Genomic DNA, 14,446 nt, shown 5'->3' on the forward strand with positions numbered 1-14,446 from the left:
TTCACGCACTTTTAGAGCAAAAAAAATCAGAAACCCTGTATCCGAAAAAAAAATGGAAATTTTTTGCAAAAAAGAATTCCAGCAGAAAAATTCAAAAAAGTTTTAATTTTAACAAAAAATTTTGGCGCCTATGAAAACCAGAAAACCATGAACTATATTTAACCTCATGAAAATGAAGAAAAAAATACTTGAAAAATTTATCAAAAAAACTACAAAATTAATTACCGGCAAGTCAGTCGACAAAAATTGGGTCGAAATCAATAAAGCCGGCAAAAAACTTACCTTTAAAAATACTTTAGCTGTAAACCATTCAAAGCTAACAGAATCGATTCAATCAATGAAGCCAGCTTTTGAATTACAGCTGTTAGACGTGCAAGTTGGGTACAAATAGAGATGCATTTGGAGATGACCACAAATTTCAGTCATCCTGAGGACAAAGTTGTTTAGGGGAAAAAACTGTAGTAAGGGCTTATCGCAAGGGTAATAAGAAAAGTTAGAATTAAACCTCTAATCAGTAAAACTTTTGCTAAGAGTCGGATTCGAACCAACGACCTGGAGATTCGGAGTTTCACGTGCTCGCATCTGCGCCACGGGCCAATGAACTTATAAACACTAGCCACCAATGATGCTTTATATGCTAATAAATTAACAATGCTAATCAGCAAAAATCACACTTAATATAAATAAAACTGTACTAAGTCGGGGCGTTGAACCTCTCCCAAGTAGCCCTAGAATCTCACGTTTTTTCCTCTGCGCCAGTTACCCTTGACTAACGTCAAACAGTAGCCACCAATCAGAAAGACAACATGCTATGAAATATCCAATGCTATAGATTGTTATTATAGCAAGCGCCACCAAATGAGAACTTGTCTAATCGAGTTAGATTATTCGCCAGATCACTCGTGTTATTCATGAATGAGTTAAAGTAAAAACATAGACCGTGAAAGTACATGCGTCAGTGTAGAGAATTTTTTCAAGCAAAAGAATCAAACCAGTTTTATCGACACAAACTTTTTTAATCAATCAATTATAATTGAAAGGGTTTTATTACGGTACACCACAAATTATATTTTGAGACCTTGTTTTTAGTGGAAAAAAGCACTATAAAACAAAATTTCTCTCCATTTCGTGGTCGCAACAATGAATCAGAACAAAAAACATTCTGAAAATTCAAAAGAAGTAATTAAGCATTGATACGTCATTTTTTGCAAAAACCAAATAGTTCTACCTTGACAAACTTCTGACAAAACTAATTTCTGACAAAAAAAATGGGATACCAAAAATTTATTAAATGAAGTTTCGATTAATAATAATAATTTAATGTGTATTATAGGGAACCTACATTTTAAGAACTAGAGTCTGTTTATTCACAGAAAACTTTTTTTTACAAACTCTGACCATTCTTGAATTAAAACCTTCGATTTAGCTTGGTTTCTCACGCCGCCGATAACCACTTTAAGGCCACAACTCTGTCGATTCATGAGATGATGGCGCATTTTCTTATTTGTCAAAGAAGAAGTTCGATTTAACTTCATAACAGTTTCAATCCATGCAAGTTAACTTTTTATTGTTTTACTCAACGCTGAAATTATTCCATACAATAGTACGCCCGAAATCCCAACTAACTGCTATATCTGTATGTTGAAGCGCAACTTCAGCCAGATACATCAAAACTTAAAGCAAAATAAATGAAAACAAGAGCTTTACAAAATCCTGGTAATCGCTTTTTGATCAAACATTAAACAGTATAAAATTACTACTGAAAACTAGATATGTTGTTGTAAGCCCCCAAGGGACGCGTCCGGCATGCTCATACCGAGTCCTAGAAGCTGTGTTCTTGGAACAGTTAAAATGTGTAAAGTGGTGTGTGGGAAGTACAGTGGGGGCAGTTTGGAGGGAGATTTGGGTCTTATCCGATAAAGTAAGTGTTTAGGAAGGGACTATCACCGGACCTCGATTAAGCAAGGGACGAGATTCTTCGAGATGTTTGAGTGACGGTACTTTCGGGGGAGGTGCATCTGCAATAGCCTGCTCCACACTTAGAGTCGGTATTTATTTTAAAACCGATTTTTAATTTTAGGAGGGGAAAAATCCAAGTTCATTAAAAACGTTTAAAACGGTAAAACATGCATTAACTGAGTCTTGGAGGATGATTTCAATTATGGGACTATAGTGTCGGATGGATACTCCGGGGAGTTTGGGTTGATGGTGATAAGGAATATATGTTTTCAGTGTAAACTGCGCAGATAATAATTGATGATGGTGAGCAATATTTAAAAATTTACATTCTGAATGCCAATATTTTGGGGAACTCATTTTGTACAACCCGTACAACTCTTTATAGTGCGGGGAGCGGTGTTTTCAACTACTTCCAGTTTGTTCAAAGACGTACAACTGGCGGCATGGGTCCATGCTGGGCATGCGTAATCTAAAATTGGTCTACCAAAGCCTTGTAGGTTACCATTAGCGTCTTTTTAGATTGACCCATTTTGTCCCCAATAGTCGTTTGCGTACCATTGTAATTTGACTTCGTGGGTGATAATGGCGCATCATGAACGTAAAAGTAGGTGATAGGACTGAGCCTTGAGGGAAACCTGTGAGAACAATCCTAGATGTTGAGAATGCATCCCTAAAAAGTGTCTTCGCTTGGTGGACACTAAAATAGTTAAATAATCATTTGGCTGAGTTTCTTGGTACGCTGGTATCATGAAGGAGATCCAGGAGAGTTCGATGACAGACCATGTCAAAAGCTTTAGTTGAGTCGAGCGTGGCCAAAACTGTTCTAGTTGGTGGCCTTTATTGTTTAAAACCGTCATTCACAAAAAAAAATCGAGGACTGATATATCCGTAGTGGTTGGATCCATCTGTAGAAAGCCATCTATCGAAAATCTCTGGTCGAATTTCGGTAGATGTTTGGCTAGGGTAGGATGAAATAACGATTCTTTAACTTTCACAGCTGGGCTTGAAATAGATACCGGTCGGTTATATCTGACGATTTGAGGTCTTTATTTGGTTTAAGAAGGGGAACCACTTTTGAATTTTGCCATATTTGAGATATGATGTTGAGAGAAAGAGAGAGGTGAAAAATGCGTGTTAAAACATTAATAGCTACCGGACCGATATGTTTCAGATGAACCGTGCATAGACCGTCTGGTCCTAGGTCTTTTGACGGCTTCATTCTTTGAATACAGTTCTGTTTTACCAAACCTAAAACCAAATCTCAAACCAAACAACAATAGCCTGTTACTGTACAAGCAGCAGAGAAAGTTTCGAACATCGTATTAAAATACAACAAAAAATTTTTTTCGAATTAGTGTAGTTTTTTTCAGCGTGTCTGATAAAAAGATCTGAAAGAAAAACTGAAACTTAAGAAACTTCAACAACCATAGAAAAATAGGCCAATTTGAAAACAATTTTCGTAGAAACATAACTAAAAAAAAACAAGTAATCAAAAAAATTTTCAAAAAAATTTAAATTTTTTTGTAGTTTTTTTGAACTTTTTGATTCCAAAAACCGCTAAAATTCTAAAAAAGACTAGTTTTTTTAACACTGAAACTTTTTCAAAATTTTTAAAAGTAGTTTTGAATCACGACTGTAAAGGTCTCAATATGATATATCAATCAAATCTCTCCGATGATTATTTGTGGTAGCTGATTTTGCGTGGAAAACAAAAAAAGAACCAAATTAAAACACACTCGAGTATAAAGTTCCTCACCATTTCTCAAATGGTCGGAACAAAAATCGATAATAAGACCAGGTGGATTACCTGACTAAGCACCAAAAAACTACATAAAATCATGTGTTATGTACAGCAGTTTGTATATACGAATATCCAAAATAGTTACTTTTGACAGGCATTATAAATAATGCTATTTTAAACGCAATCTACGCATTCAGAGCAAAAATATGATAATGATCTTTTTTCATTTCACAGATAAAAAATATATCCATGAATTTGCTTAATTGAAGCGGAAAAGCAAAATTACAGAAATGAAAGTCTGCTGGAAATATCCAAGCATAAGTGTCGAAGTAACAAAGAACGAAGAACTCAATTGAACGCGAGCTCAATCATGAAATTTCAGCTGGGATATGCTACTGCTCGATGTCGCAAAAAACACGGAGGTAACTCTGCTTGCTATATTTCCAGACCGTGTTAGCGGAAAATAAGAAAAAATTATCTTTTGTGGTGACCCCGAAACATCGTGGACAATCAAAATTTCGATTAGAAGACAGTTTTTTATTCAAACCATCTTTGTAATTAAACCAGTCAATCCAAACATAAATGTTATTAAATTTAATTGCTTCTTAATGTGTTGAAAAAGTTGCAAACAATAGCCAATTTTTTCTAACTTCAAGGGTTCATAATTTCACAAAAAGAAGAAAAAATTCTAGCCTATGACGAAACACAAATCAAGCTAGCGCAAAATCAGTTCGCGTCTTTTTATGTTTCCTGTGATTTGTCGAAATTAAAATATTTGGCAGCTTTTTTGAAAAGGCGCATCCTTGCAGCTAAACTTAATAAAAGCTAAAGAAAATACCTTGACTCGCAATTAAAATAATGTCTAATAGACATTAAATCTCAGGAAACTGTACTGATGGTAGCACAATTGATTAAATTTACGGCCTGACAAACCCTCTAGGCAATGTTTTCGGGCCGTAAATTCAGAAACCACTGAGCAAAGCGATCGGTGAATTCTATCAACTTCATTCTATTCATGTTGATTCATCTGGAGTTGGACCAGCTTGTATGTATAACTTCCATTTAAGCAAACCTTATTAACTTCGATCCCTTCATAGATGCCTCGTCAAAAAATAATCAATTATTCAGGTGGGCATCATTTCACTAAAAAAACTAAAAAATATTAATAATAAAATAATAACTTGTTTCCAAACGATATCTAGTTACAGAGTTATTTATAAAAAAATTATAAATACATATTGGAATCGTTTGCAAAACCCCATCAAGCCAGCACCGCCCGTTTTCAGGTGTCTCATTAAGCGGAGAACAAAAAAATTAGTTAATTTCTCCGATCCAATTCAGTAAACATTTATTGAACGTAAAACCTCTTTATTCGCACCTTTAAACCATTCTCTTTATAAAAAATTAAATTTATTATTTATTATCTCGGGTAGTCTTTTCTACCCATAACCTAGAAACAAACAGAAACAAATTCTACATGTTGAGCAAAAAAAATGTCTCAAAGCATGCCCAATAAAACCGTATTTCCTAGAATGTAATTATCCAAAAATTTATGATTAAAACTATTCAATTGAAATCGAGAATCTCTATTCAAGAAATTGACCCAGGCGGGAAATAACTTTACAACAAAATTGAACATTTTTCTTATTTTAGGTGTAATCGACGATCTGTTGAGTATATTTGTATTTATAGCTAACTTTTGATTTCTTTTTCTCTTTGAAAATATCACGTTTAACTCATGTTCAGTAATGCAGTAATGGAATATCTCAATGGATCAACTTGGCATTCTTTTCGAATAATTTTCTCGGCTAATTTCAGAACTTCGTACGCAGAAAATTCTCTTACGGTATATATTTTTTTTCATGGAATATTTCAGTGATTGAATTCATCCTAATGTTTATAAAAAATTATTCTGATAAGCCTTTTGATTTTCATTTCCAGTTCTAACAGTTTGGTTTTGTCGGTATTTGCATAAAATAAAACTCCATATTGGATGATTGGTTGGACATCACTTTTATACGGAAATATTAATTGCTGTCCAAATAGAAACTTTCTCAATTGAAAAAACACTCCACGGAAATGCAAAACATTAATTTTTACCTTATCAATATGTTGACGAAAATTCAATTCACAGTCAAGGTGAAATCTAAAATATTTAAAATCTTTTATTTGGGTATCAATTAAAAAACATTTGACAGGTCTTTTTGCAGTTTTTTTTTGGTCCAACAGAGGCTCATGGTCTTGGTTTTGTTGACATTTAGTGCTAATTTGTTCTTTTCTAACCAATCATTTACTTCAGGCAAAGCCGATTGATGTGCGAGAACAATATAATCTTTGTTGTTTGTGGATTTCAGAACGGTGTCATCTTAATCAGAACATTTCTGTCTTAAAAAAAGTTTGTTTCGATGTACTGATAGCGATTGTCAAGGTAGGATTCTAAGAGCTTTAAGACAGGACCTCTGAATCCCATATGTTCTAATTTTATTAGCAGATTAGAGTGATCAACTGTGTCAAAAGCCTTTGTTAGGTCTAAAAATGTATTCTGAACAGTTAGTTTTTTGTTCGATAGCAATGTTGAAACTTCTTCCAACAATATAAGGATGGTGTCAACAGTGCTCCTTTTTGATCTGAAGACAAACAGTGTTTCGGATGATACTAAACTTGTCTAATATGATTGGGCTCGTCTGAAAATTAAACGCTCAAAAAATTTTCCCAGAACTAGAAGAAGCGAAATTGGTCTACAGTTTGAGGGGTCATCGATTTTTCCTTCCTTGAAAATTGGTACAATTTTTGCAATTTTTAAACAATTTGGGTAGATTCCTGAGTCATTAAAACTTTCAGTCAAAGGGCCTGCTAGTATAGTTTTAAATGCTTGACGAGAACAGTGTTGATATTATAGCAATCTGTACTAGATTTATTTTTTTAGACCTTCGATGGCTTCAATTAAACCAATTTTTTTTTTCAAAAACCGATTGCTGCTGACGGATAACATTATTTTCTATGCAGGTTTGCTTAGTGAAAGTCTGGCGCTAATATTTGCGAAATATTCGTTGAAAGGCGCATCGTCTTCCTTAGATATATTAATTGACTTGGAATTTTTTCTCTTTACCTCTTATTTCATTAAAAGTGTGAAAAAAAAATTTTCGTTTTAGAATTAGACTCAAGTTTTAATTTATTTTGATAGTATTTTCGTTTCTTACGGATGATTGGGTTTTTGGCAGTTTTTATTTTTGGAACTAGATTTGTTCCGGGCATCCGTTGTTTTAACATTCAAAAATTCTTGTGGTAAACGTCGCTTTTTTGCTGCTGAATTTTTACTTCCATTTACTTTTGGGCCGAAAACCCGAAGTTACTCAATGAAGCGATTAATTAAAAGATTTGAAGATGTGGTTGACTTCAATATTGAAAGCTTACCAGCTTTGAGGCAATGTAGAAAACCTTTTAACATTTTTTGTAACAATAAATCATGCCAGTTTAGGCCAAAATTAATTGAGATGCCATAATACATTAAGCAGTAAATCAGTTTTGGTTCGCATAAGAGTAGCATTCGGAACACTCGACAAGATAATTTCGGGCAACAATTTGCGACGCGGACAAAAGAAGCGAACAGTTATCAGGCTTCAAATGACAAACAATTAAGTTTCTTGTATTTTGGATTTAAACGATATTAGGTTATCGAACTGGTACCCTATAGCAGTGGTTTCAATATGCTAAGATACTATGGTGGGTGGAAAATGTACGGTATGGAGGAAAACTGTTAAAAAGTTTGGAAATTCTACAAGCTCAAATTTTAAAAAAATATATATATACATACTAAAAAATTCGAGGAATTCTAACTTGCGTTACCAAAGATAACATTGCCAGCTAGCTGACAGAAATTAAAATAAAGGCCACTTAACCGCAAGAAACTTGAAAAAATGGCGAGCAGCAACTAAGCTGACAACAATTAGGTGAGCGCTCGTTGAGGTGAGAGCAAAAAAATTCTGAAATTCGAAACTTTCACGCCCTCTTCCCTCTGGAACAACACAAAAAGATTAAAAAAAACTTTTCTTACTTTCAAAAGACGCAAAATTAGATCACTAAGCCGATAAAAACTATTTAGGCCGAATAAAACTTTGAGCCAAAAAATTACAGAAATGAATCAAAATTGCTTTCAATTACAATGAAAATTGCTAACTGCGCAAGAAAAGTCGGTGATCTGGCAAACATGCCGACAAAACATAAGCTGACAAAGGATAGGCCGATAATTTTTTGAAATTGAACATTCCCAGTCGTAATCATAACCTCTTCAACAAGTGAGCCTGAGAAGCTTAGATATTTGAATCTATTGTCAATCAAGCTATCAAAAGCTTCAAGTGATTTTTTGAGTTAATTGCGCCAAAACTTTTTAATTCTGATTAGACAAAAATTCGGGGTTTTATTCAGCCGTTGAGCCAAAAAAAAAGTCATATAAAAGTTTGAGCGTTAAACCACTTTGAAACTCATCGAATAAGACTTCCAAGCGAATAAAAAACTGAAATTTTACAAAACCGGAGTTTTTTAATTAACAAGCTAAATTAAAAATTCGAATAGGTTGAGTAACTAAAAAGCCAAAACAATCAACAAAACCTTCGAAATTGGAAAACTTCAATTAGGAAAAAACACGAAAATACTGATAGACAACTCAGCCTTCCATTCTTTTTGATGAACACAGCAGCCGATACTTGCAGCTGGGAAATCAGAAAAGAAGACAAGCGACTGCAAATAAAGAAAGCCAAAAATTAAAAAAATATCATAACCTTCAGAGCCACAAAAATAGTTTCTCGCAAATTTGTTCGCTTTTCCATTATTATGTTTTTTGGTTTCAGAAATGAAAACAAAAGTGGGCCGGAAAACGAAGTCCCAAGATTATCCCTTGTTGGGATATTTCTTTTTCAAATTCGATTCTACATTTTTATTCAAAGTTTTAGTGTAATACAAGAGCGAAACAGCCCACAAAATTGTAGTTTTTGAAGTTTTATTTGCAATTTTTATTCTAGCTACGACCCCTATATATTCAACTAATAATTGAGTTTTTGAACGCCAAAAAGGGGTCGAGCTTGGAAAAAACCAACGGCCGAACTTTCCTATGCCAAAAAAGTAAGCTGACATCACAATCAGCATTCTCTGATTTCGAAGTTCCTGATTAATTTTTTTGATTACCTTACCGTAGGGTTACTAATTCATCACTTCTGGCTCGAAGTAACTCACCGTTTTGATATTCTCACTGGATTCTCAGAAGCAACCTTCAGTACTCACCTAGATTGTAAGGTCGACACACTTTCGCACCATCTTTGTCGTACAAAGTTAGGAAGAAATGGGCGCCAAGAGGGATTTTGTTGAGAGCATTTTTAGCTTTCAACTTGAACTCGAACGTGTCATGAGTCAGCTGTCTCTTCTCAATTATAGTCATAGTTCCCCATGCAGGTATGACCAAATTAGAGACAAGAGCTTTGTTCACGAATGTCTGTAGTTTGCCCACATAGTATTCGTCCAGCATCATGGCAACGTGAGGTTCATGGCTTGATTCGAAAGCGTAGGAACATTCGGTTCCGGCATAAGCTGCAAACAGCTCGCTTCCTACACAACAACATTTATTTATGCAAATTTTAAGTCGGTTGGACTTAGATAACTATGCACCGATGACAGGTTGTACGACTTGCGCTTAGAAAAAAAAGGAATTCCTTAAATCAAATCATGAAGACGAAAATTAATTCCTCGTATTTTTTTTAAATTTTAAATGCTTTACAACTCGTATTCGCACTTCAAAATTTACTGATTACAAGATTCAATAACAGGTGTTCATTTATTTATTCATTGCTATACACACCAAACTAAACTCTGATTACCATGGCATCAATTCAGTACACTTACAATGCAGAAAAAATTTGGCATCAATACAGTACACTTACACTGGAGAAAACATTGAAATGAAATAAGTTGAATTAAACACGTTCGTTTTTCTCGTATCTATGATTAAAACTGATTGTTTTTAGTTAGAAAATTGTGTTACTAGGATCCAAAAACTAACGCCAATTATGGCTATCCAGGAAAGCTCAGCCAAAAATTGAGAAGTACAAACAAACTCCTTACATCTCCAAAACAGCGCACAGAAACAAAACAAGGTTTAATTTTATAGTCAAACAGTCCGAATTTTTTATCTCTAATATTGTACGCTTTATTAACAATTATGCCCGAAGAACGTTGCGACAAATGCTTCAAGGTAAGCTATTTTGATTTCATGTGTGAAAAATAAGGACCAATCCATCAATGAACTCTTCCCAATGGTATTCAAGGATATCCATTTTTGGCCAATCATCTCTAAATATCAAAGCGCGAAGAGGAGTTCGCACTTAAAAACGCAATTTTGCTGAAAAGTATCCGACGGCGGCAGAGCAATAAGCGGAATGGTCTAAGAGCAAAATGGGTCCAATAGCAAGAAAAAAAGAAAAAAAAACAACTTTTATTGACTTAACGGGCTATTTGATAAAACAATTATTAGAACATCTTCAATAATACCAAGAAAATGCATAAGTAATGCATGAATTGAAAAATTTCATCAAGTTTTTAGAATGAATTAGAAAAAAATCTTGATTAAATTACACAAATATGCAAAAAATCTTCGTTTCTTTGATAATATTGACAATTCTTATACATAATTTACCGATTAGCATATAAAGGGTAATATTTTACTGTTTCTCTGCTCCTGGACTCATTCTGCTTATTGACTGGCCACCGTTTCCGACACAGGCTACTGAAAACGCGTTTTAAGCCCTTTTTCCCCAAATTAACAGCGGTGCGAAGCTTTTCACATATTTGAAAAGGTTTTGAAAATTATTTCTGACAATAAGAAACTCAGCAAAACTCAAATACCATATACTGAAAAAGAATCGAATATAAAATCATTATTTGTCAGTCGAAATTTTTTGGGTTTTTTAATCACACAGAGGCGAAACGGAGTTTGATTTAAAAACCTTTTTACCTTGGTCTCGACTGATGTTCGAATACAGGAATGACCAGGCAATACAGAAAATCAGAGATGGTGAATTTACAAAATAAAGGGCGAATTTCAATTACTGTGCAAATTGTTCAATTAAACAAAATTCATGCTTTCGAAACTAAGCCGACAAAAAATAAGCAGAGACAATAGTCCGACAATTCAAGTTTTGCAGCAAAATAAAATAAATTTCAAAAACGCTATTTAAAAACAAGGATAGCCGGTTACTGTGCAAGTAGCAGAGAATGTCCCGACCATAGTCTTTAGAAAACTACGGCTTAGAAAAATTTATTCCAAATTAGTGTAATTTTTTCTGCTGGGTGGGATAAAAAAATCTGATGTAAAAATATAGTTTAGGCAGGGCATATTAGAGACAGTCATAGTAATAGAAGCAAATTGGACAAAAAATTTGTAGAAAAATGACTAGAAAAACTAAAAAGTAAAAAGAAATTAAATTTTTTGCAGTAAATTTTTGTATTTTTTTGAAGTTTTTGGTTCCCAAGATGAAGCTAAGAAACTAGTTTTACTTGCTTAAATTTAAGTTCTAAGGTCTGAAATCAGGCATAATTTAGCTGTTGTAAGCCTGCTCGCTTGCAATATTCGCTCGAATTAGGGCGAAAAATCAAAAACTTCGAACCAGTTTTTCTCGACAACAGTGGTTCGAATCACAAGTGAAAAGGCTTTAAAAAGATATATCACTCAAACCAGTCCGATGATTATTTGTGGTATTTGATTTAACGTGAAAAATAAAAAGAAAAAACTAAAACACACCCGAATACAAAGTTCCTCCCCCTTTTCAATGGTCGGAACAAAAACAAAGTCCAGCCGGAATTCGGGGTCCAGACATGACAATTCAACAACAAGCGATTTACAACTTAAGCAAATGTGAATGCGCCCAAAATAGTCCTCGAAAATTGAAATTTTTGTTGAGGCGGATTGAAACCTACGACCAGATTTTGACTCGCACGTCCTCGCATCGGCGGGCCCTTAAAAAGAACTTAAACTAGATACCACTAAAACTAGCCGCACCGGCCCTTAAAAAGAACTAAAACTAGCCACCACTAAAGCACTACATATGCTAAGATACTGCCAATGCTATACAGCAAAAGTCAAACCAAATATAAATATACACAAAAATTGCATATTTCCGAAAATAATTGAATTGAAAAAGACAAAAATATGGTTGAGAAACTCAAATTGCCTCATATGCCAAAAACAACTAGGAACAAAAGTAATCTATTCCTGTGCAACTACGACAGGAAAATCTGAATTACCTTCGAAGAACAAAAAAGGGAAAATTTTCAACGCAATTTCTTGAAGTCTTGTTAGCGCCGAGATGGCGCTAACTGATGGTTCCAATACTGCTCTATACGAGCTTGATTAAATAAACTATTATAAAAAATTTAGACTGTACAATAAGAAATTATCATTTCATCGTCAAATTTATAATAGACTCGCTCATAACAAAAAAAAATTAGAATAATTTTCTTCACACTCTAATCGTCGAATCAAGCACGACTGGAACGTCTCCAAATAATATATCACTTACCCCGTCCTATATTTAATTGTGGTAACAGATTATGCGTGGGAAAAAGGTTCTGTGGCTTACCAACGATTTTTTGTTAAAAAAAAACAATTAACCGTTACACAGAGGCGAAGCTGTGAATCGCAAACACAAGCGAGAAAAAGGCAAAAATTAGCTGTAAATAAAACAAGAAAAATAAGAGAGAAAGAAAATGTTTGAGATTTGAATTTTTCCAAAGAAATAACATATCTCTTAATGTCTCAAAAAATAAAGGAGTAGCCAATTCTGCATGAAAAATTTGCGCAACCGCTTCTTCCGATTGAACTCATCTCAGATTTGATTGGATAGTTTTAAAGAACCTTCAAAAAGTTTCTTAAAAAATGGTCGTTCAAAACTTGAATTTTCGAAATCCGTATTTTTTCTGCTAAAAACAGGTCTTGGCCGGTAAAGTAGAGAAAATTTCCAAAGTCGGGTTTCTCGATCGAACATTTAACCTGAGAATTGGCACGGTAATTTTCGAGTGAAGTAAAAAACTTCAACAAAAACGATTTCAAAGCTTAAATTTATTTAAATACATTTTTTTAGAGAAATTGGGCGTAACAAAATATGAAGGTAAGCTTCAAACAACATGTTGTGTCTATTAAATCTTTGATATCAGATTTGGCAGGATAGTTAACCAGAAGTGCAAAAAACGGTCAACAAATCAGAAAGTTGACATTTCCGAGAATCATAGCTTTTTGCTTAAAAAATTTTGGGCTGAGCCGCTTATGCAGAAGAGATTCACCCAAGTTATTATTTCGATTGAACCCAAAACCACAGGTTTGGCAGTGTAATTTTCGAGAAAAAACCAGAAGTCAAAAATAACTTTTTGTATAAAACAAACTGAGCGTAGTCGCGTACCCAAAAGAGCTTACCAAAGCCCGTTCTTTTGACCCAAAACCTCAGATATGGAGGGTTTTTTGGATTAAAAAACGCTCAGAAAATCAAAAAATCGATTTTTCACGACCTTAGGTCCAGGAGGTTGGGTTTCGCGAAACGTCAAAAAGATTCAAAATACAATTATCTTAATCTGAAGACCATAATTTTTCAATTAAAAACAGTTTGGGCGTAGCCGCTTAAAAAGGAGAGCTTTTCAAATCTCTTCTAATCAATTGAACCGATAGAACGAAAGAAAAACCAAAATAATTGGTCAAATATTCAACCAACTTTTTCGAAGGCTGTAGACAAAGATACAGAGAAAAAAGATACGAGGGGAGTGCAGGTACACAAGTGTGTAAAAGATCTTTTTATGTATACAGCCTTTCGAAAATCGGTAGATTTGCAAAAAGAGGTGAAAATTTCCAAAAAAAAATATATATTAAACATTATTTTCTTTCAATTATTTTCTGATCTCGCATGTGTAATCAAAACAGGTATTACAAATCAAAAAAGATTTTTTTCCGATATCAGCAGTACATTACAGCTTCTCGAGCTGACTTTTCAAGAAAACAGCTTTGATCATTTATTTCTCAAAGGAGCTTTTGATAACTTCGATTTTTCAGTTTTAAGCAAGGCAACTATTTTGAAAAATCAAGCCAGATGAAAGTTAAATTATCGGCTTGAACAAGTTTATCATTGGTCCACCAACAAAGCATAACCAGGGTTGGCATGTTATTTAACATTGTTATTTAACATTGAATTTAACTTACAGTGTTATTTATAATTTCTAACAGTGATGTTAGCTATTTCTTAGAAATAAGAGTAATTCTTAGAAAAACACAACGCAGCTATACTGCATGCTTGTTCCGAAACGATTGTAGCGAATCCCGAACGGATGAAAAAAAAATTTCAAACCAATTGCAGTTTCACTTGACAAACTACAGAGCGAAAAATCTCACCTGACGTATGGGAAGCTTCGTGCTCAACTCGGCGCTGAGAAAGCCGGAAAGTTGGCGTTTCTGTTCAAGAAACTCAACTCTTGTTGATATGTTAATTTAATTAACAATTTAACAAAAATAACATGTTTTTTTTCGATAAATAACAGTTAGTTTGTTATTTTTGTTTTTAACTTACATTTTGCCAACCCTGAGCATAACCCTGCAAGATGAATCCAGATACCGTCTACATGACATTCTAAACACTCAACGCTTCATTTCTATAATTCTTATCCAGGTAAGTGCCCTAACTATGGCCTATCATCAGCGTGCAACCCAAAAATCAACGTCCA

The 14,446-nt window shown here is 34.1% G+C and overlaps 2 protein-coding genes across 2 annotated transcripts in view; one reads left to right on the forward strand and one right to left on the reverse strand.

Moving 5' to 3' along the window:
- The window catches only part of LOC134842191 (uncharacterized), a 52,555-nt gene that overhangs the window by 4,203 nt on the left and 33,906 nt on the right, over positions 1-14,446 (reverse strand). The window contains exon 2 of the mRNA XM_063858412.1: positions 8,978-9,298. Coding sequence (XP_063714482.1) covers positions 8,978-9,298 — 321 coding nt within the window. The remainder of the gene's footprint in view (positions 1-8,977; positions 9,299-14,446) is intronic.
- The window catches only part of LOC134842192 (four and a half LIM domains protein 2-like), a 28,721-nt gene continuing 23,905 nt past the window's right edge, over positions 9,631-14,446 (forward strand). The window contains exon 1 of the mRNA XM_063858413.1: positions 9,631-9,941. Within this exon, the coding sequence (XP_063714483.1) occupies positions 9,909-9,941 (33 nt within the window). The 5' untranslated portion in view covers positions 9,631-9,908. The remainder of the gene's footprint in view (positions 9,942-14,446) is intronic.

Source organism: Symsagittifera roscoffensis, chromosome 3, assembly GCF_963678635.1.
Source record: "Symsagittifera roscoffensis chromosome 3, txSymRosc1.1, whole genome shotgun sequence".
NCBI lineage: Eukaryota > Metazoa > Xenacoelomorpha > Acoela > Convolutidae > Symsagittifera > Symsagittifera roscoffensis.